At 40.5% G+C, this 22,229-nt stretch overlaps 2 protein-coding genes across 3 annotated transcripts in view; one reads left to right on the forward strand and one right to left on the reverse strand.

The window, feature by feature from the left end:
• The window catches only part of FGF2 (fibroblast growth factor 2), a 147,719-nt gene extending 136,070 nt beyond the window's left edge, over window positions 1–11,649 (forward strand). The window contains exon 3 of the mRNA XM_053703627.1: window positions 11,257–11,649. Within this exon, the coding sequence (XP_053559602.1) occupies window positions 11,257–11,442 (186 nt within the window). The 3' untranslated portion in view covers window positions 11,443–11,649. The remainder of the gene's footprint in view (window positions 1–11,256) is intronic.
• NUDT6 (nudix hydrolase 6) overlaps window positions 11,615–22,229 on the reverse strand; it is a 103,704-nt gene continuing 93,089 nt past the window's right edge. For both annotated transcript variants that reach the window (XM_053703625.1, XM_053703626.1), the window contains exons 4-5: window positions 15,017–15,071; window positions 11,615–12,191 (exon numbers count right to left, since the gene is read on the reverse strand). In XM_053703625.1, the coding sequence (XP_053559600.1) occupies window positions 11,794–12,191; window positions 15,017–15,071 (453 nt within the window). In that variant the 3' untranslated portion in view covers window positions 11,615–11,793. The remainder of the gene's footprint in view (window positions 12,192–15,016; window positions 15,072–22,229) is intronic.

The following is a 22,229-nucleotide window of genomic DNA, read 5'->3' on the forward strand; positions in this document are numbered from 1 at the left end:
CATAGGACTAGTACGTCCTCACTCTTGTAAAAGTAAACAGTGCAACCACAAAATTGCGAGTATCAATTCCAGAGAAGAAAGTTCCAGAAGGAAACATCACACAACAACATGAGCTTTAGACCAAATAAAAATCATCCTCATCGGATTAAAATAAAAGATAAGGCAACCCGTAGGTTATCGCTCAGGAAGAACAGACAGACCCGCAGGACCAGTCAAACAGGGGTCAGAGACTTCCAAGCTTAGAAGTGGAAAAGGATACACAAATAACAAAGACTATAAGAAGATTACTTCATCCCCCTATGTCTATGCAAGCAAGCCAGTCGAAGATTAAGACTGAGAATCCCCAGACCCATTAAGAGTGGGATCATCCAGCAACACCAAAACATGCCTCAGTAGAACACGAAGGCGCAACATACCTCCGCTGGGGCAAAAGAAAACACCGGCCCAGAAGGTTGACCCCCTGAGTCTGCCCCTGAGTTCTGCCCTCCGGGGAGCAGTGGCTCCCCGGAGGGCAGAACTGGACCAGGCGATCCCACGAGCTGACGAGCCCCGGTTAACTAAACACGGACAATATTGTAAGCACACTTTCGGGTGGTGCAGATGCACCAGCACCAAAGATATGGCCATGCTGAACAACCCTGTCATAACCTCCGGTGGGAACAGGCCACACTCCATAGAAGGATATGTAGCGTTTGGGTTACCTGCATGCGTAGTAAGAGTTGGTGGTAGGTAATAGAATCCCCAGAGGCGGATGGTTCAGTGGACATCTGGTTCCCCGACCCTGAGGAACAGAGCACTCTAAAACGGCATTCGGAACATAGCTAATGGGCATGTATCACCCGGGCCAATTCATATTCTTCGCAAGAAGTAGAGTCTGAATCAGAGACAGCCGTCTCAACAAAATCAGAATCCTTCATAACTGGGATATTGAATACAAAATGGACCAATAAGAAAAAATCTAAACGGCACCTTACACCCCCAATGGCTGGGGCACTCACCACCTCCAGGAAACCAGACACCAGCGGACCAGGATTTCTCTGTCGCCACACAGTCAGGAATGCAGAAATTGAGAGCCAAAATCTGGCCACGCCCGGTCACAAGGTAAACCGTGCAGTCTATGTAAAAGCGCGCCCGATAGTAAAGGCCGTGTTACTAGACATAGGCCGTTATGTTCCAAAATAGCCATGAGTCGAAGCAACACTACACAGTAGCAGACAGAATCACATAAACATGATTATAAACCCCCCTGTTCAATAACCCCCCTCAGGAGATATTAAAGGGACACTGAACCCAATTTTTTTTCTTTCGTGATTCAGATAGAGCATGCAATTTTAAGCGACTTTCTAATTTACTCCTGTTATCAATTTTTCTTTGTTCTATTTGCTATCTTTATTTTAAAAAGAAGGCATCTGTTTGGTTCAGAACTCTGGACAGCACTTTTTTTTATTGGTGGATGAATTTATCCACCAATCAGCAAGAACAACCCAGGTTGTTCACCAAAAATGGGCCGGCATCTAAACTTGCATTTCAAATAAAGATACCAAGAGAATAAAGAAAATTTTATAATAGGAGTAAATTAGAAAGTTGCTTAAAATGTCATGCTCTATCTGAATCACATAAGACAAGATTTGGGTTCAGTGTCCCTTTAACCCTTGATTCCGAGATACAAAAAGGAGCCTCACTGAGACCCTATGTTAAAGTTATCCCCGGAAGGTTGTAGCCCCTCTCGGATAAACAGTTGTAATTACAATACATCCATGATGAAAGTAAAATGAAACAATCTTACTGGAATCTACGCCGTGGAACAGGAACACGGCCCTTCAAGTGTGACAGTAGCGTCGCTTCTGCCATGGACTTGAGAGAAAAAAGCAGGCAGCGAAACTTGTCAACGCTGATTGCTTGTGGAGCTGTTAATATGAGTCGGGATGGTTTCGCAGAAAGACTCTCCCTGCATCTCCGAGGCTGACAAGACTACTTAAAACTCCAGTCCCATGCCGAAGAGTAATACCCTCCATAAGAGATTATCGAAAACTTCTGACGCTTCTCTGCCAACCTCCTGCGACGAAAGGCAAAGAATGACTGGGGGATGAGGGAAGTGGGGGAGGTATTTAAGCCTTTGGCTGGGGTGTCTTTGCCTCCTCCTGGTGGCCAGATTCTGAATTCCCAAAATTAATGAATGCAGCTATGGACTCTTTCCATTTATGAAGAAAATAAATATGTATAGTTTTCATAGGTAAATTAAAAAAAAATCAACAAAGGCTCTGTTTCTGTTTAAATGGAATGATAGCAAAAATGCTAAAAATTATCTGGTATTCTGTGCAAGTTTTTCTCTGAAATTCTCGGTAATAAAGGGGTTAAACAAAGTTACGCATGCCTTATGTTACGTATATGTGTTGTGTATTTGTACTGTACAAATAAGGACTCACTCATTTCTTTGTCTTAAAAATACCAACTCTATTCCATCATCAGACTGTACAATTCCCTTTGAAAGATAGGTGTAGGATCTGATCTCAATACAGTATAATTCTCACTGTCATTGAGTTGCCTTAGTGTATCGTCCACATATTGATGTCTAGTTGCAACCACAAACGAGCTGCCCTAATCTGCAGCCCATATTATCAAATTGTTATTCTCATTCAGGGATCTCAAAGCAAGTTTCTCTCTCGGTTAGATTCAATTGTTTTTGAAGAGATATCTAAGATCTTGTTCCCCTCTTTTATAGAATGTTTCAATTATTGTCCCTCTACTCTGTACAAGATAAAACCTAGATGTTTTTTGGAATACTCTGTCTAGATTTACCTTGAGATGTGGGTACCCTCAAAAGCAAGTTCATTTAGGGTCACAAAATCACATGCTTCACCAAAAGTAAGATTGGTACCTTGAAAAGTTTTACAATCAATTACTTTCCACTCAGTACTTTCACTATATTCAACTGCAGTATCCGCATAATGTATTAACCTTTATCATAGTTTCAAAGAAATTAAAAACTGTAGTGGGGATGAAATTGAAACCATAACTTTTTCCAGTCCCTTTCTTGTACTGGTTTTAAAGAATACAAATACTTGTTCTCTCTGTCAGCCATTGTAATAGCCCCATTGGCTGCAGGCAACCTTGGTAGAAGTCAAGGGGTTACTGAGAGGGGGTTACACTCTTCTTTCTTCATTTGAAAGAGCTCAAACACACCCCACCCTCCATATTTCATATAAACAGGTACAGAATGGAAATAATCAGGAATGGGAATATAGGGTCCTGGAGAGTGTAATAAAAAAGATTTAAGTATCCTTTGAGGTTTACATTGCCAGTGTCAACACAGAGATTAATGTACAACTATCTATATAAAAAGAGACTGTTATTTAATATTATTCTTTAAAAAAAATCAGAAATTTTGCACTTAAATCCCAGCTATAAAGTGCTCCTACTCTGGATAAAGCGGACAGCTGCTTTATCCAGCACAGTAGCTCACTACAGCAAAGTGATCAGCACTATTGAGTGGGTTGTGATTTATTAGCAACGCTGTGGTACTTTTTAAAAAACAAACAAAAAACAGATGCAGATGGGCAGGCTAAAAAGAATTAACTAGTGGTTATTTTGGGGGGCAAAATTTAGTGAAGGCTCTTCCTGTATAAGCTGAATGACTCTTTTGAATAATTATGTATGTACTGAACATAAGAGCTTTAAAAAACAAACAAAAAAAACCCATTAACTGTTCCTTGCAAAAACAAGCAGAGAAAAAAAAAAAATAATATTTTTTAGATTGCCCTCTTTACTAATATTTTTTTTTTTTCCAAACATGGGTCAAGTGTTCTGCTTCCTGAAGTTTCTTCTGAACTTTGTATAGCTCAAAACAGATCATAATGGTTAAAATGCTATATATTAAACAATAAAAAGATACAGAATAAAACATGGAGTCATAGACATATCGATAATGTAAGAATGTCATTGCCATGCAATTTTGCAGATTATGCCTGGTTTTCCTATCAAAATTGTTCTGTGGAATCAGCAAATGATTAGCCTTTGTCTCCGTGTTATATTCTCATTTAATATCATTTAAATGTCATTACTATAATGCCACATTGTATGAATAATAAAGAACAGGAGTTTTGATACTAAACATTCTCCAAGGCATGACTCACCACAGTATAATTGGTCATTTCCATATTTTAAACTCTTACAACTACAAGGTTATTTTACATGTCCCTATTATATTGGCTGAAACTTGGAACACAGGGTTTAAGCTAAATAAATATGGTAGTATCAAACAGACTGCTGGTGTGACTTAATATGTGACTTTGTATGCTGTTTTATGTAGGAATTTCTGTGATGACCAAAGATAACCTACCTATAGTACTCTATAGTTAGCACTATCCAGATTGTTAGCTCAGTTTATTTTTCAACAAATTATATTCTGTCACTTAATAATTTAAAGTGTACTCATGTGCTGCTACATATGAGGAAAGTCTTAGATCCAGTCTTAGTCCATTTCCTTACCACTAAAGCCTGTGTTAAAAACTTCTCTAATTAAATTGTTCATTTTTGTTTAGAATGTCATTGTACACAGATTTTTATAATTTCTGATAAATTTAGGCACAGATGTAACCTGACATTTATCATCACTAGTTGAATCTGTTATCAACCACGAATATGCCTGTATATGAATATGCCTGTATATTAATGCTAAAAGCCAAATTTTAAATTTCCACGTATACAAACCAGACCATGCAGGGATTTTGTTTCTCATTTAATACACAAAATCTGCGAATGGTATCACTTAAATGATTCTGTGGGGAGGTAGACGTGGTGTGATCTTCTGGGAATGGTGCTCACTCATATTCTAGTGGGTATAAAAGTACAAGAGGTCCTTCCTCAGCCATAATATCTCCAGGTGAGTTGGACATATCCCTAGGACTAAAGTTGATCACTGCAACAAAGGAGATTATCTGAAAAACTAGGGTACAGGAATTATAGACTGAGGGGGAAGGGAACACTAAGCACTGATTAGTGTATAAATAGTAATCATCATTATACAGAACATTGTTTTAATGAAAATATAGTATATGATCAGTAAAATACTGTGACACCTAAATGCAAAGAGTGTAAAGGACTAAAATTAGCATCAGCACAGATGTGTAAGATGGCTCACTAGTGAAAGGGATAAGTGCTCATAAAACGTAAAGGCTACATCTTAATATACCTAAATATATTGTAGTTTACGTGACAAAGTATATGTTATACAAGGATGGGCAAGATCAGTGCACAAGCTCATTTACTTCTAGCAAAAACTGGCCACAGCATAGGAATAAATATAAATATATTTAAGCTCCTTCCCCCCAACTAAGCTTTGTTGATGACATCACATATACAATTGGCAGCTCCAGCAATTTTAACAGGAAAAAACAGAATTTATGTTTACCTGATAAATTACTTTCTCCAACGGTGTGTCCGGTCCACGGCGTCATCCTTACTTGTGGGATATTCTCTTCCCCAACAGGAAATGGCAAAGAGTCCAGCAAAGCTGGTCACATGATCCCTCCTAGGCTCCGCCTACCCCAGTCATTCGACCGACGTACAGGAGGAAATATGCATAGGAGAAACCATATGATACCGTGGTAACTGTAGTTAGAGAAAATAATTCATCAGACCTGATTAAAAAACCAGGGCGGGCCGTGGACCGGACACACCGTTGGAGAAAGTAATTTATCAGGTAAGCATAAATTCTGTTTTCTCCAACATAGGTGTGTCCGGTCCACGGCGTCATCCTTACTTGTGGGAACCAATACCAAAGCTTTAGGACACGGATGAAGGGAGGGAGCAAATCAGGTCACCTAAATGGAAGGCACCACGGCTTGCAAAACCTTTCTCCCAAAAATAGCCTCCGAAGAAGCAAAAGTATCAAATTTGTAAAATTTGGCAAAAGTGTGCAGTGAAGACCAAGTCGCTGCCTTACATATCTGGTCAACAGAAGCCTCGTTCTTGAAGGCCCATGTGGAAGCCACAGCCCTAGTGGAGTGAGCTGTGATTCTTTCAGGAGGCTGCCATCCGGCAGTCTCATAAGCCAATCGGATAATGCTTTTAAGCCAAAAAGAAAGAGAGGTAGAAGTTGCTTTTTGACCTCTCCTTTTACCAGAATAAACAACAAACAAAGAAGATGTTTGTCTGAAATCTTTAGTAGCCTCTAAATAGAATTTTAGAGCACGGACTACGTCCAAATTGTGTAACAAACGTTCCTTCTTTGAAGCTGGATTCGGACATAAAGAAGGTACAACTATCTCCTGGTTAATATTTTTGTTGGAAACAACTTTCGGAAGAAAACCAGGCTTAGTACGCAAAACCACCTTATCTGCATGGAACACCAGATAGGGCGGAGAACACTGCAGAGCAGATAACTCTGAAACTCTTCTAGCAGAAGAAATTGCAACCAAAAACAAAACCTTCCAAGATAATAACTTAATATCTACGGAATGTAAGGGTTCAAACGGAACCCCTTGAAGAACTGAAAGAACTAGATTTAGACCCCAGGGAGGAGTCAAAGGTCTGTAAACAGGCTTGATTCTAACCAGAGCCTGAACAAACGCTTGAACGTCTGGCACAGCTGCCAGCCTTTTGTGAAGTAAAACAAATAAAGCAGAGATCTGTCCCTTCAGAGAACTTGCAGATAATCCTTTCTCCAAACCTTCTTGTAGAAAGGATAGAATCTTAGGAATTTTTATCTTGTTCCATGGGAATCCTTTAGATTCACACCAACAGATATATTTTTTCCATATTTTATGGTAAATTTTTCTAGTTACAGGCTTTCTGGCCTGAATCAGAGTATCTATTACAGAATCTGAAAACCCACGCTTTGATAAAATCAAGCGTTCAATCTCCAAGCCGTCAGTCGGAGGGAAACCAGATTCGGATGTTCGAATGGACCTTGAACAAGAAGGTCCTGTCTCAAAGGTATCTTCCATGGTGGAGCCGATGACATATTCACCAGGTCTGCATACCAAGTCCTGCGTGGCCACGCAGGAGCTATCAAGATCACCGAAGCCCTCTCCTGATTGATCCTGGCTACCAGCCTGGGAATGAGAGGAAACGGTGGGAATACATAAGCTAGGTTGAAGGTCCAAGGTGCTACTAGTGCATCTACTAGAGTCGCCTTGGGATCCCTGGATCTGGACCCGTAGCAAGGAACCTTGAAGTTCTGACGAGAGGCCATCAGATCCATGTCTGGAATGCCCCATAATTGAGTTATTTGGGCAAAGATTTCCGGATGGAGTTCCCACTCCCCCGGATGGAATGTCTGACGACTCAGAAAATCCGCTTCCCAATTTTCCACTCCTGGGATGTGGATTGCAGATAAGTGGCAGGAGTGATCCTCCGCCCATTGAATTATCTTGGTCACTTCCTCCATCGCCAGGGAACTTCTTGTTCCCCCCTGATGGTTGATATATGCAACAGTCGTCATGTTGTCTGATTGAAACCTTATGAATTTGGCCTTTCTGAGCATGCACAGTTGTAATGGTCTTAGATGAATTCGTGCAAAAGGAACTATGTCCATTGCTGCAACCATCAATCCAATTACTTCCATGCACTGCGCTATGGAAGGACGAAGAACAGAATGAATTACTTGACAAGAGCTTAGAATTTTTGATTTTCTGACCTCTGTCAGAAAAATCCTCATTTCTAAGGAATCTATTATTGTTCCCAAGAAGGGAACTCTTGTTGACGGGGACAGAGAACTTTTTTCCTTGTTCACTTTCCATCCGTGAGATCTGAGAAAGGCTAGGACGATGTCCGTATGAGCCTTTGCTTTTGACAGAGACGACGCTTGAATCAGGATGTCGTCCAAGTAAGGTACTACTGCAATGCCCCTTGGCCTTAGAACCGCTAGAAGGGACCCTAGTACCTTTGTGAAAATTCTCGGAGCAGTGGCTAATCCGAATGGAAGTGCCACAAACTGGTAATGCTTGTCCAGAAAAGCGAACCTTAGGAACTGATGATGTTCCTTGTGGATAGGAATATGTAGGTACGCATCCTTTAAATCCACCGTGGTCATAAATTGACCTTCCTGGATGGTGGGAAGGATCGTTCGAATGGTTTCCATTTTGAACGATGGAACCCTGAGAAATTTGTTTAGGATCTTGAGATCTAAAATTGGTCTGAATGTTCCCTCTTTTTTGGGAACTATGAACAGGTTGGAGTAAAACCCCATCCCTTGTTCTCCTATTGGAACTGGATGAATTACTCCCATCTTTAACAGGTCTTCTACACAATGTAAGAATGCCTGTCTTTTTATTTGGTTTGAAGATAATTGAGACCTGTGGAACCTTCCCCTTGGGGGTAGTTCCTTGAATTCTAGGAGATAACCTTGAGAAACTATTTCTAGTGCCCAAGGATTCTGAACATCTCTTGCCCAAGCCTGAGCAAAGAGAGAAAGTCTGCCCCCCACCAGATCCGGTCCCGGATCGGGGGCCATCCCTTCATGCTGTTTTGGTAGCAGTGGCAGGCTTCTTGGCCTGCTTACCCTTGTTCCAGCCTTGCATCGGTCTCCAGGCTGGTTTGGGTTGTGAAGTATTACCCTCTTGCTTAGAGGATGTAGAATTAGAGGCTGGTCCGTTTCTGCGAAAGGGACGAAAATTAGGCTTATTTTTAGCCTTAAAAGACCTATCCTGAGGGAGGCCGTGGCCCTTTCCCCCGGTGATGTCTGAAATAATCTCTTTCAAATCAGGACCAAACAGTGTTTTACCCTTGAAAGGGATGTTAAGCAATTTTGTCTTGGAAGACACATCCGCTGACCAAGACTTTAGCCAAAGCGCTCTGCGCGCCACGATAGCAAACCCTGAATTTTTCGCCGCTAATCTAGCTAATTGCAAAGCGGCATCTAAAATAAAAGAGTTAGCCAATTTAAGTGCTTGAACTCTGTCCATAACCTCCTCATACGAAGATTCTTTATTGAGCGACTTTTCTAGTTCTTCGAACCAGAAACACGCTGCCGTAGTGACAGGAACAATGCATGAAATTGGTTGTAGAAGGTAACCTTGCTGAACAAACATCTTTTTAAGCAAACCCTCTAATTTTTTATCCATAGGATCTTTGAAAGCACAACTATCTTCTATAGGGATAGTAGTGCGTTTGTTTAGAGTAGAAACCGCCCCCTCGACCTTGGGGACTGTCTGCCATAAGTCCTTTCTGGGGTCGACTATAGGAAATAATTTTTTAAATATAGGGGGAGGAACAAAAGGTATGCCGGGCCTTTCCCACTCCTTATTTACTATGTCCGCCACCCGCTTGGGTATAGGAAAAGCATCGGGGGGCACCGGAACCTCTAGGAACTTGTCCATCTTACATAATTTCTCTGGAATGACCAAATTGTCACAATCATCCAGAGTAGATAATACCTCCTTAAGCAGTGCGCGGAGATGTTCTAATTTAAATTTAAATGTTACAACATCAGGTTCAGCTTGTTGAGAAATTTTTCCTGAATCTGAAATTTCTCCCTCAGACAAAACCTCCCTCCTGGCCCCTTCAGATTGGTGTGAGGGTATGTCAGAACAGTTATCATCAGCGTCCTCTTGCTCTTCAGTGTTTAAAACAGAGCAATCGCGCTTTCTCTGATAAGTAGGCATTTTGGATAAAATGTTTGCAATAGAATTATCCATTACAGCCGTTAATTGTTGCATGGTAATAAGTATTGGCGCACTAGATGTACTAGGGGCCTCTTGTGTGGGCAAAACTGGTCTAGACACAGAAGGGGATGATGCAGTATCATGCTTACTCCCCTCATTTGAGGAATCATCTTGGGCAATATCATTATCTGTGGCATCATTGTCCCTACTTTGTTTGGACACTATGGCACAATCATCACATAAATTTAAATGGGGAGAAACCTTGGTTTTCATACATATAGAACATCGCTTATCTGATGGTTCAGACATGTTAAACAGGCTTAAACTTGTCAACAAAGCACAAAAAACGTTTTAAAATAAAACCGTTACTGTCACTTTAAATTTTAAACTGAACACACTTTATTACTGAATATGTGAAAAAGTATGAAGGAATTGTTCAAAATTCACCAAAATTTCACCACAGTGTCTTAAAGCCTTAAAAATATTGCACACCAAATTTGAAAGCTTTAACCCTTAAAATAACGGAACCGGAGCCGTTTTTACATTTAACCCCTATACAGTCCCAGGAATCTGCTTTGCTGAGACCCAACCAAGCCCAGAGGGGAATACGATACCAAATGACGCCTTCTATAAGCTTTTTCAGTGGTTCTTAGCTCCTCACACATGCATCTGCATGCCTTGCTCTCCAAAAACAACTGCGCATTAGTGGCGCGAAAATGAGGCTCTGCCTATGACTAGAAAAGGCCCCCATCTGAAAAAGGTGTCCAATACAGTGCCTGCCGTTTTTTTAAAACAATCCCCAAGATTATAATAACTATTTAGAGTTATAATCTGCAAAATATGCTTAGCAAAGTAATCGTTTTAGCCCAGAAAAATGTCTACCAGTTTTTTAAGCCCTTATGAAGCCCTTTATTCTTTTACTTAATCTAAGAAAATGGCTTACCGGTCCCCATAGGGGAAATGACAGCCTTCCAGCATTACATAGTCTTGTTAGAAATGTGGCCAGTCATACCTAAAGCAGAAAAGTCTGCCAACTGTTTCCCCCAACTGAAGTTACTTCATCTCAACAGTCCTGTGTGGAAACAGCCATCGATTTTAGTAACGTTTGCTAAAATCATCTTCCTCTTACAAACAGAAATCTTCATCTCTTTTCTGTTTCAGAGTAAATAGTACATACCAGCACTATTTTAAAATAACAAACACTTGATTGAAGGATAAAAACTACATTTAAACACCAAAAAACTCTTAACCATCTCCGTGGAGATGTTGCCTGTGCAACGGCAAAGAGAATGACTGGGGTAGGCGGAGCCTAGGAGGGATCATGTGACCAGCTTTGCTGGGCTCTTTGCCATTTCCTGTTGGGGAAGAGAATATCCCACAAGTAAGGATGACGCCGTGGACCGGACACACCTATGTTGGAGAAAAATACAAAGTGCTGGTAATATAAAAACGACAATATTCAAATATTTTTTCTGCTTAGAAAATTGTTCTTTATCCTAAACAAATGATAACACTCTAGTTTGTTTAATGTGCAAATTATAGTAAAATTGAATGTTCTGCCCTGCAGACCAATAGGATTCCAAGCAGTAAGGGACTGTTTCTATCGCTGCTGATTCTCATGATATATAATGATCTCCTTTTTCTGTTTCAGAAATGTATAACAGATGAATGCTTCTTTTTTGAACGACTGGAGGCCAACAACTATAACACTTACCGTTCTCGGAAATACAGTGACTGGTATGTGGCACTAAAACGAACTGGACAATACAAAAATGGATCCAAAACTAGCCCTGGGCAGAAAGCTATATTATTTCTTCCAATGTCGGCAAAGAGCTGATCTCTGTGGACACTTGTAATCCGTCACACAAAACACTATTTTTTTCTTTTCAGAATGCAGTAATACCAGCATATGTTTTCAATTAGTATTACATGTGATTGTGATCCAGAATGATTAAGTACAACTGTATAATCCAGTAACTCATGCAAAAAAGAAAAGTCAAATAGCACAGTAACCTAAACTTTTATCATTTATATGTGCAGCAAAGTATGTAAATACAGTTTGATATTTGTTGTTATCACTAAATCAAAAAGCTTGTTATTTTATAATATTACATTAAATATTTTGAACATAAATATAAAATGATAAAAAATGAATTCTAAAACTCTGCTAAAAGTGAAAATGTGAAGCTTATATGAGGTCAGTCCTGTTTTCGTAGGTTTCTGGTAGTTCCTTATGGTAAAGTGAATACAAAAGCCCTGAGTAGACAGCTGGGAATATCCTCATAGTCAAGTCAATATTGTGGAAACCTTCCTTGTAACCATACAGCAGCAGTTTAGCGATTCTGCTGGTGATAGGGGTGGTACTCCTGGTATAGGCAAGTTCTGTGAGGTCCATCCACTCGCACTTCAGGCACTCCTTAGGACAAAAGCTAATATTATATGACAGCGGCTTTAGGCGACAGATTATATACATATCTGACTTCCCGAAGGCCCCAGGGTGATTATGTTGCTGCCTTATACTCAAGAGAGACTTAAACTCTGACTTTATGCCAGTCTCTTCATAAACTTCCCGAACTGCTGTGGCTCCTACGGTGGAAAGGAAAACAAGAACAAGCGTCAGGAATAGCATAACCTTTCCAATATGTCTTTTGCTATAGAAACTGAAGTTCATTGAGCACTGTTCAAAGGGAGATTGAATACAATGGGCATTTTGTTTTCATTCTCACTTTACAAATGAAAAACAGACTATGATAATTTACAAGCTGCAGTATTTTATTTTGCTTTATTGTTTGTGTTAATCATTTTAAGTACACAAAGTTAAACCTTTTTAACCTTTAAAAATCTAAGTATTTTTATGGTATTCTTGGAAAATAGTTTTTGCTTAATTCTTTATACTAAAAAGTAAGTGTGTGTGTATATATATATATAAATTGTGCATACATTAAAGTTTACATTTTTTTGTAGTGAAATAGATTCCACCATTTGAAAGAACAAAATAGCATAAACAGGTTTAAAAAAAAATACTACAATTTTGACTATACTTTTTCCATGAGAGCTGTGCTGTCAATCAGCCCCCAATACAGAAGTACGTCCTGCACTGAGTGCTAATGCTGCTGTGTGTATATAGCAATTTTTTTTTCATCGTGGAGATTTTATTCCACCATAAAAAAATGTAGATTTGATGTCCCCTTTTAAGACTATGAACATTGTACTATTGTGTGTTTAACCCCTGCAAAACCACTGCTGGTCCTGAGCCAGATGTGTAATTAGCACTGCTTAGTGGATCAGTGGCATTTTCCGCTCGGCACAAGCATTGCTCTGTTGGCCCCAAGTGTTACTTCTACTGTGTGTTTAACCCCTGGGTTAAACACACAGAAGTGCAGGGTAGAGAGCCTTAAAATGACATGTGCTAACAGATTAGAGCATGTCATTTTTTGCCTAAAACGTCCTCTCCCCCATTCTTACTTGGGCTACACATGATGGTTGTAATTAATAACTGGACAAACATTATTAATCCTAACAAACAGTACCATGCTGGTTAGTTTCCACTTCCTATACATTTATGAAATGTTTAATAAACATGGTTTTTCTTTGAGATGTCTCACAATAAACCATTTCTAATAATAGTTTAAACGAACCCTGCATAACAAACCATGCTGCTCCCATTTTTTTATTTAGAATTGTGAAATACAGGATGCAAGTGGCCATATGCTCATTAATGAGTTTATAGTCTGAAGTGTGTTGGGAAATGTAAACCTTGAATGGTGTGTCTTTAGGGAAGTAGATGTTTACAAAAGCAGAGTATGACCATTGGAAATTACTTCAAAAGTTTAGAATCTTCTATTTTAGTAAACACATCTATCATTCCCTGATAAATAAGAATACAGCTGGTATACAAATGTGCTTTCTACGTAATTTTCTTAGATATGGGAAGCATAACAATGTTTCACATGAAAGTCATTATAGCTGCCATAAACCTACACAAAATAGATAAGTGTAAGCTGAAGGGACAAACATCATATGATCTCCTTTAATAGAGCATGTCATTTTAGCATTGCTGATTCTAGATAACTCTGTAATACCCGCAAGAGATTAAATACATAGGTAAAGCCCTGTTCAGTTGCTGCAAGTCTTGAAGGCATGAGCAGAAAGCAACTGGAGTGTATGTTCTTCTTCTGATTGGATGACTGGCCATGTCCTTAGATCACATGATATCATTTGATAGAGAATGTAATTTTAGCATTGCTGACTCTAGATAACTATGTAATACCCGCAAGGGATTAAACCTTGACCATCCTGATGTTTCAGAACTACATTGCCTATGATGCTTAGGCACTCTGAAGTCCAGTTGAGCATCATGGGAAATGTAGTTCTGAAACATCTGGAGGGCTAAGGTTCCCCATCCCTAGATTAAACAAACAGCTAAAGCCCTGTTAAGCTGTTGCAAGTCTTGCTGCTTCTGATTGGCTGACTGGTTATGTCCTTGAGCTTCCAAGCGGTACTTCACCTGTGGGTCAGTAATGGAAACATTACATGCTCTAATTATGTGATTTTTCATTAGAATGTCCCTTTAAAATCATCAGTATTGATTTACATTTATAAACAAAAATAGTCAGCTACTTACCATACTGATAACACTAATTTGTACATTATCCCTCGTTGATGCATGTTAAAGGGAAATTAGATAACTAAAATGAAAATACAGAGCTAAAAGTGTGCTCCCTGTCTGTTTGCATAGACACAACAAGAAATATATGTGCAGATCTGAACATCAGGCAAGATGCAGGGTATAGAGAGGCAATAATCTTGCATTAATCTACAGAAGAGACTGAACATTATCTTTTTCTGTATCATATGGTCCCTGTGCAGATGATAAACAATACTCCATATCCTCAAAGCTAATGCCAGGGTTATACTGGAGCATTAAAAACCTGTGAGGAAGCTATAACAAGTAGGAGGTCACTTCAGTAAAATAAGCAAACTTTTCCCCCCAATATTCAGAAGAAAATATTTTTATGATAATTTCTTAGATGTGGACAGGTTTGTAGCAAGTCAGAAATCCACATTTGTTCCACTGTTCCCACAAAACAAACCCTAACACACTATTCCTGTACCCTCTCTCAAACCCACATCCCTTTCATGATATTGATGTTGGCTCAGCACAGGAACTAAAGGCGCATACTATATTCTAAGTTCGGCTTTTTGCGCTTGTCTCTGGTTAGTGCGCGACTGACAACTGTTTACTTTCAACTCATAATATAAGCGCAACCTGATGAGTGAAAAAAACGTAAATCTAGCGCAGTTAACGCTCAAGCGGGAGTGTTAAATAGCGCTCCACTCGTAATCTGGCCCTAAATTGGTTGGCACATTACACAAGGACAAAAATAATACAAGTATTGATAAATTCCTACCAATGTCTTCTCCTGGATCAGACAGACCTCCTGGAAACTTCCACGCATTTACAGTCTGTAAATTAAAGCAAACAAAAATTATTTTAATATGTAACTTATTTTTCAGAAATCTCTCTCTCTCTCTCTCTCTCTCTCTCTCTCTCTCTCTCTCTCTCTCTCTCTCTCTCTCTCTCTCTCTCTCTCTCTCTCTCTCTCTCTCTCTCTCTCTCTCTCTCTCTCTCTCTCTCTCTCTCTCTCTCTCTCTCTCTCTCTCTCTCTCTCTCTCTCTCTATATATATATATATATATATATATATAGAGAGAGAGAGAGAGAGAGAGAGAGATAGATATCTCAAATAGAGTGGTCAGGTGTTCTGTAAAATATTTTCAATGACACATTTTTTACTAATAAATCCCGATTTGGGTCACACAACTACAGCCAAATGATTACACTACATTTTTCACACTACCTTTGATCAGAAGTTACGCATAGTTTGTACAGTATTGAACATTCCATAAAGTATATAACACAGTCTATCCCAACTATAAACATGTAGGTATGATGAGCATAAGGCAAATAGTCATGTGAAAGTAAAAAAAATCTCAAAAGCTGAATATATTCCTCTATGATATTCCAATTATTATGTTGGTTTTGACGCCTGTAAGTAAAATGTGCTTTATACTAATAGATTACTGTAAATGTGATAACACAGCCAAACATCTATCATCCTGTATCATAAACTGATGGTTTTATTAGACAACAAATATGTGTTTTTGAGGGATACATTGTATTTCTGTATCAATGCTGCTAGTCAAGATAAGGAAACATTGTAGAAGCTGCTATCAGAAGGGAAAATATGCCTAGTAAATGCTTTATTTAATCACCAAAATATTTTAATCAGATGTCTGTTTTATTTAGTATTTAAACATCTAAATTTATTCTGATGTCTTATTTCTGTTCTATAGTGCACTGATGTCAGTGGTTTGTACACCTTGGTAACTGATTCATAAAATATATGTATTTAAAGCAAGGAAAAAATAAAATTATAATTGTGTGTGAACTAAATAAACGTTTTTCATGTTTTATTTGTTTCATATTTTGAAGTATAACAAAGAAGTTATTGAATGACTGTAAAAAGGACAGAGTGAATTGGAAAGAATGTAAAAAAAAGGTTTAATTGCAAAAGCGAAGGGACAGACTACTTCATGATTTTTATTGTTTAAAAAACAGAATTTATGCTTACCTGATAAATTACTTTCTCCAACGGTATGTCCGGTCCACGGCGTCATCCATAACTTGTGGGAATATTCTCCTCCCCAACAGGAAATGGCAAAGAGCACAGCAAAAGCTGTCCATATAGTCCCTCCCAGGCTCCGCCCACCCCAGTCATTCGACCGACGGACAGGAGAAAAAAAGGAGAAATTATAGGGTGCCGTGGTGACTGTAGTTGAAGAAAGAAAATGATCAAACCTGATTAAAAAACCAGGGCGGGCCGTGGACCGGACACACCGTTGGAGAAAGTAATTTATCAGGTAAGCATAAATTCTGTTTTCTCCAACATTGGTGTGTCCGGTCCACGGCGTCATCCATAACTTGTGGGAACCAATACCAAAGCTTTAGGACACGGATGAAGGGAGGGAGCCAATCAGGTTACCTAAACAGAAGGCACTATGGCTTGCAAAACCTTTCTCCCAAAAATAGCCTCCGAAGAAGCAAAAGTATCAAATTTGTAGAATTTGGCAAAAGTGTGCAGAGAAGACCAAGTCACTGCCTTACATATCTGATCAACAGAAGTCTCGTTCTTGAAGGCCCATGAGGAAGCCACAGCCCTAGTAGAGTGAGCTGTGATACGTTCAGGAGGCTGCCGTCCGGCAGTCTCGTAAGCCAATCGGATGATGCTTTTCAGCCAAAAGCAAAGAGAGGTAGCAGTAGCTTTTTGACCTCTCCTCTTGCCAGAATAAACAACAAACAGGGAAGACGTTTGTCTGAAATCCTTTGTTGCTTCTAAATAGAACTTTAAAGCACGGACTACATCTAAATTGTGTAACAAACGTTCCTTCTTTGAAACTGGATTCGGGCACAAAGAAGGTAAAACTATTTCCTGGTTAATATTCTTGTTGGAGACAACTTTTGGAAGAAAACCAGGTTTAGTACGCAAAACAACCTTATCTGAATGAAACACCAGATAGGGCGAAGTACACTGCAGAGCAGATAATTCAGAAACTCTTCTCGCAGAAGAAATAGCAACCAAAAACAGAACTTTCCAAGATAACAGCTTGATATCTATGGAATGTAAGGGTTCAAACGGAACCCCTTGAAGAACTGAAAGAACTAAATTTAGACTTCAGGGAGGAGTCAAAGGTCTGTAAACAGGCTTGTTCCTGACCAAAGCCTGAACAAAAGCTTGAACATCTGGCACAGCTGCCAATCGTTTGTGTAACAAGACAGATAAAGCAGAAATCTGTCCTTTTAGGGAACTCGCTGACAATCCCTTATCCAAACCTTCTTGGAGAAAGGAAAGGATCCTAGGAATTTTAATCTTACTCCATGAGAATCCCTTGGATTCACACCAACAGATATATCTTTTCCATATTTTATGGTAAATCTTTCTAGTCACAGGTTTTCTGGCTTGTACCAGAGTATCTATCACAGAATCCGAAAACCCACGCTTAGATAACATCAAGCGTTCAATTTCCAAGCCGTCAGCTGGAGAGAAACTAGATTTGGATGTTCGAATGGACCTTGTACTAGAAGATCCTGTCTCAAAGGTAGCTTCCATGGTGGAGCCGATGACATGTTCACCAGGTCTGCATACCAAGTCCTGCGTGGCCATGCAGGAGCTATCAAAATCACAGAGGCCTTCTCCTGTTTGATCCTGGCTACCAGCCTGGGAATGAGAGGGAACGGTGGAAACGCATAAGCTAGGTTGAAGGTCCAAGGCGGCACTAATGCATCCACCAGAGTCGCCTTGGGATCTCTGGATCTGGACCCGTAGCAAGGAACCTTGAAGTTCTGACGAGACGCCATCAAATCCATGTCTGGAATGCCCCATAATTGGGTCAATTGGGCAAATACCTCCGGGTGGAGTTCCCACTCCACCGGATGGAAGGTCTGACGACTCAGATAATCCGCCTCCCAGTTTTCCACTCCTGGAATGTGGATCGCAGATAGGTGGCAGGAGTGATCCTCCGCCCATTTGATGATTTTGGTCACCTCTCTCATCGCCAAAGAACTCCTTGTTCCCCCCTGATGATTGATGTAAGCAACAGTCGTCATGTTGTCTGATTGGAATCTTATGAATCTGGCCTTTGCTAGTTGAGGCCAAGCCCTGAGAGTATTGAATATCGCTCTCAGTTCCAGAATGTTTATCGGGAGAAGAGACTCTTCCCGAGACCATAGACCCTGAGCTTTCAGGGAATCCCAGACCGTGCCCCAGCCTAATAGACTGGCGTCGGTCGTGACGATGACCCACTCTGGTCTGCGGAAGCTCATTCCCTGGGACAGGTGATCCTGGGTCAGCCACCAACGGAGTGAGTCTCTGGTCTTCTGATCTACTTGAATCACTGGAGACAAGTCTGTATAGTCCCCATTCCACTGTTTGAGCATGCACAGTTGTAATGGTCTTAGATGAATTCGCGCAAAAGGAACTATGTCCATTGCTGCAACCATCAACCCTACTACTTCCATGCACTGAGCTATGGAAGGTCGTAGAACAGAGTGAAGAACTTGACAAGCGTTTAGAAGCTTTGACTTTCTGACATCTGTCAGGAAAATCTTCATTTCTAAAGAATCTATTATTGTCCCCAAGAAAGGAACTCTTGTCGACGGAGACAGGGAACCCTTTTCTATGTTCACCTTCCACCCGTGAGATCTGAGATCTGTCTGTGTGAGCCTTTGCCTTTGAAAGGGACGACGCTTGTATTAGAATGTCGTCCAAGTAAGGTGCCACTGCAATGCCCCTTGGTCTTAGCACCGCTAGAAGGGACCCAAGGACCTTTGTGAAAATCCTTGGAGCAGTGGCTAGCCCGAATGGGAGAGCCACAAACTGGTAATGTTTGTCCAGAAAGGCGAACCTTAGGAACTGATGATGATCCTTGTGGATGGGAATATGTAGATACGCATCCTTTAGATCCACGGTAGTCATAAATTGACCCTCCTGGATTGTAGGTAAAATCGTTCGAATAGTTTCCATTTTGAACGATGGCACTCTGAGAAATTTGTTTAGAATCTTTAAATCCAGAATTGGTCTGAAGGTTCCCTCTTTTTTGGGAACTACAAACAGATTTGAATAAAACCCCAGTCCTTGTTCCACAGTTAGAACTGGGTGTATCACTCCCATTTTTAACAGGTCTTCCACACAATGTAATAGTGCCTGTCTCTTTATTTGGTTTGAAGATAAGCGAGAGATGTGGAACCTTCCCCTTGGGGGTAGTTCCTTGAATTCTAGAAGATACCCCTGAGAGACTATTTCTAGTGTCCAGGGATCCTGAACATCTCTTGCCCAAGCCTGAGCGAAGAGAGAGAGTCTGCCCCCTACTAGATCCGGTCCCGGATCGGGGGCTACCCCTTCATGCTGTTTTGGTAGCAGCAGCAGGCTTCTTGGCCTGTTTACCCTTGTTCCAGCCTTGCATCGGTTTCCAAGCTGGTTTGGTCTGGGAAGCATTACCCTCATGTCTAGAGGCTGCAGAGTTGGAGGCCGGTCCGTTCCTGAAATTGCGAAAGGAACGAAAATTGGACTTATTCTTAGCCTTGAAGGGCCTATCTTGTGGTAGGGCATGACCCTTACCCCCAGTGATGTCTGAAATAATCTCTTTCAATTCTGGCCCAAAGAGGGTTTTACCTTTGAAAGGGATATTAAGCAATTTTGTCTTGGATGATACATCCGCTGACCAAGACTTTAGCCAGAGCGCTCTGCGTGCCACAATTGCAAACCCTGAATTTTTCGCCGCTAATCTAGCTAACTGCAAGGCGGCATCTAAAATAAAGGAATTAGCTAACTTAAGTGTGTGAATTCTGTCCATAACCTCCTCATACGGAGTCTCTCTACTGAGCGACTTTTCTAGTTCTTCGAACCAGAACCACGCTGCTGTAGTGACAGGAATAATACACGAAATAGGTTGCAGGAGGTAACATTGCTGTACAAAAATCTTTTTAAGCAAACCCTCCAATTTTTTATCCATAGGATCTTTGAAAGCACAATTGTCCTCGATAGGAATGGTCGTGCGTTTGGCCAGTGTAGAAACTGCCCCCTCGACCTTAGGGACTGCTTGCCATAAGTCCTTTCTGGGGTCGACCATAGGAAATAATTTCTTAAATATAGGAGGAGGGACAAAAGGAATGCCAGGCTTCTCCCACTCCTTATTCACTATGTGCGCCACCCGCTTGGGTATTGGAAAAGCGTCGGGGTGCACCGGGACCTCTAGGAACTTGTCCATCTTGCACAATTTTTCTGGGATGACCAGGTTGTCGCAATCATCCAGAGTAGATAGCACCTCCTTAAGCAGTGCGTGGAGATGCTCTAATTTAAATTTAAATGTCACAACATCAGGTTCTGCCTGCTGAGAAATTCTTCCTGAATCAGAAATTTCCCCATCTGACAAAACCTCCCTCATAGCCACTTCAGATTGGTGTGAGGGTATGACAGAGCAATTATCATCAGCGCCCTCCTGCTCTACAGTGTTTAAAACAGAGCAATCGCGCTCTCTGAGAAATGCAGGCATTTTGGATAAAATATTTGCTATGGAGTTATCCATTACTGTTGTCAATTGTTGCATAGTAATAAGCATTGGCGTGCTAGAAGTACTAGGGGTCTCCTGCGTGGGCAAAACTGGTGTAGACACAGAGGGAGATGATGTAGAACTATGTCTACTCCCTTCATCTGATGAATCATCTTGGGCAACTTTACTATCTGTGGCAGTACTGTCCTTACTTTGTTTGGACGCTATGGCACAATTATCACACATATTTGAAGGGGGAGACACATTGGCTTCCATACATACAGAACATAGTCTATCTGAAGGCACAGACATGTTAAACAGGCTTAAACTTCTCAATAAAGTACAAAAACCGTTTTAAAACAAAACCGTTACTGTCTCTTTAAATTTTAAACAGGGCACACTTTATTACTGAATATGTGAAAAACTATGAAGGAATTGTTCAATTTTAACCAAATTTTCACCACAGTGTCTTAAAGCATTCAACGCATTGCACCCCAAATTTCAGGCTGTTAACCCTTAAAATGTGGAAACCGGAGCCTTTTACAGATTTAACCCCCTTACAGTCCCAGCCCCAGCCTTTGCTGCAACTTCACCAAACCCAGGGGAGTATACAATACCAAATGAAGCCTTCTAGGAACCTTTTCAACTACTTCAAGACCCACACACATGCAGCTGCATGTACTGCTCTCAAAAGTAACTGTGCAGTAATGGCGCGAAAATGAGGCTCTGCCTACTACAGAGAAAGGCCCTTCCTGACTGGGAAGGTGTCTAAACCAGTGCCTGACGTAAAAAAAACGTTCCCCAAGGTTATAAAGTGTGAATTTCAACATCAAACTGTATAAAATGCCTAAATTAAGCAATCGATCTAGCCCATAAAAGTGTCTACCAGTTTTATAGCCCATATTAAGCCCTTTATTCTGTTTGAGACTAAGAAAATGGCTTACCGATCCCCATGAGGGGAAAAATGACAGCCTTCCAGCATTACACAGTCTTGTTAGAAATATGGCTAGTCATACCTTAAGCAGAAAAGTCTGCCAACTGCTCCCCCCAACTGAAGTTATCTCATCTCAACAGTCCTGTGTGGGAACAGCAATCGATTTTAGTTACTGCTGCTAAAATCATACTCCTCTCACAAACAGAACTCTTCATCTTTTTCTGTTTCAGAGTAAATATTACATACCAGCACTATTTTAAAATAACAAACTCTTGATAGTAGAATAAAAAACTACAAACTAAACACCACAAACTCTTCACCATCTCCGTGGAGATGCTGCCTGTTCAGCGGCAAAGAGAATGACTGGGGTGGGCGGAGCCTGGGAGGGACTATATGGACAGCTTTTGCTGTGCTCTTTGCCATTTCCTGTTGGGGAGGAGAATATTCCCACAAGTTATGGATGACGCCGTGGACCGGACACACCAATGTTGGAGAAAGATAGATAATCTCTTTATTACCCATTCCTCAGTTTTGCATAACCAACACAGTTATATTAATATACTTATTACCTCTGTTCTAAGC

Source organism: Bombina bombina, chromosome 2 (assembly GCF_027579735.1).
Source record: "Bombina bombina isolate aBomBom1 chromosome 2, aBomBom1.pri, whole genome shotgun sequence".
Taxonomy (NCBI): Eukaryota; Metazoa; Chordata; class Amphibia; order Anura; family Bombinatoridae; genus Bombina; species Bombina bombina.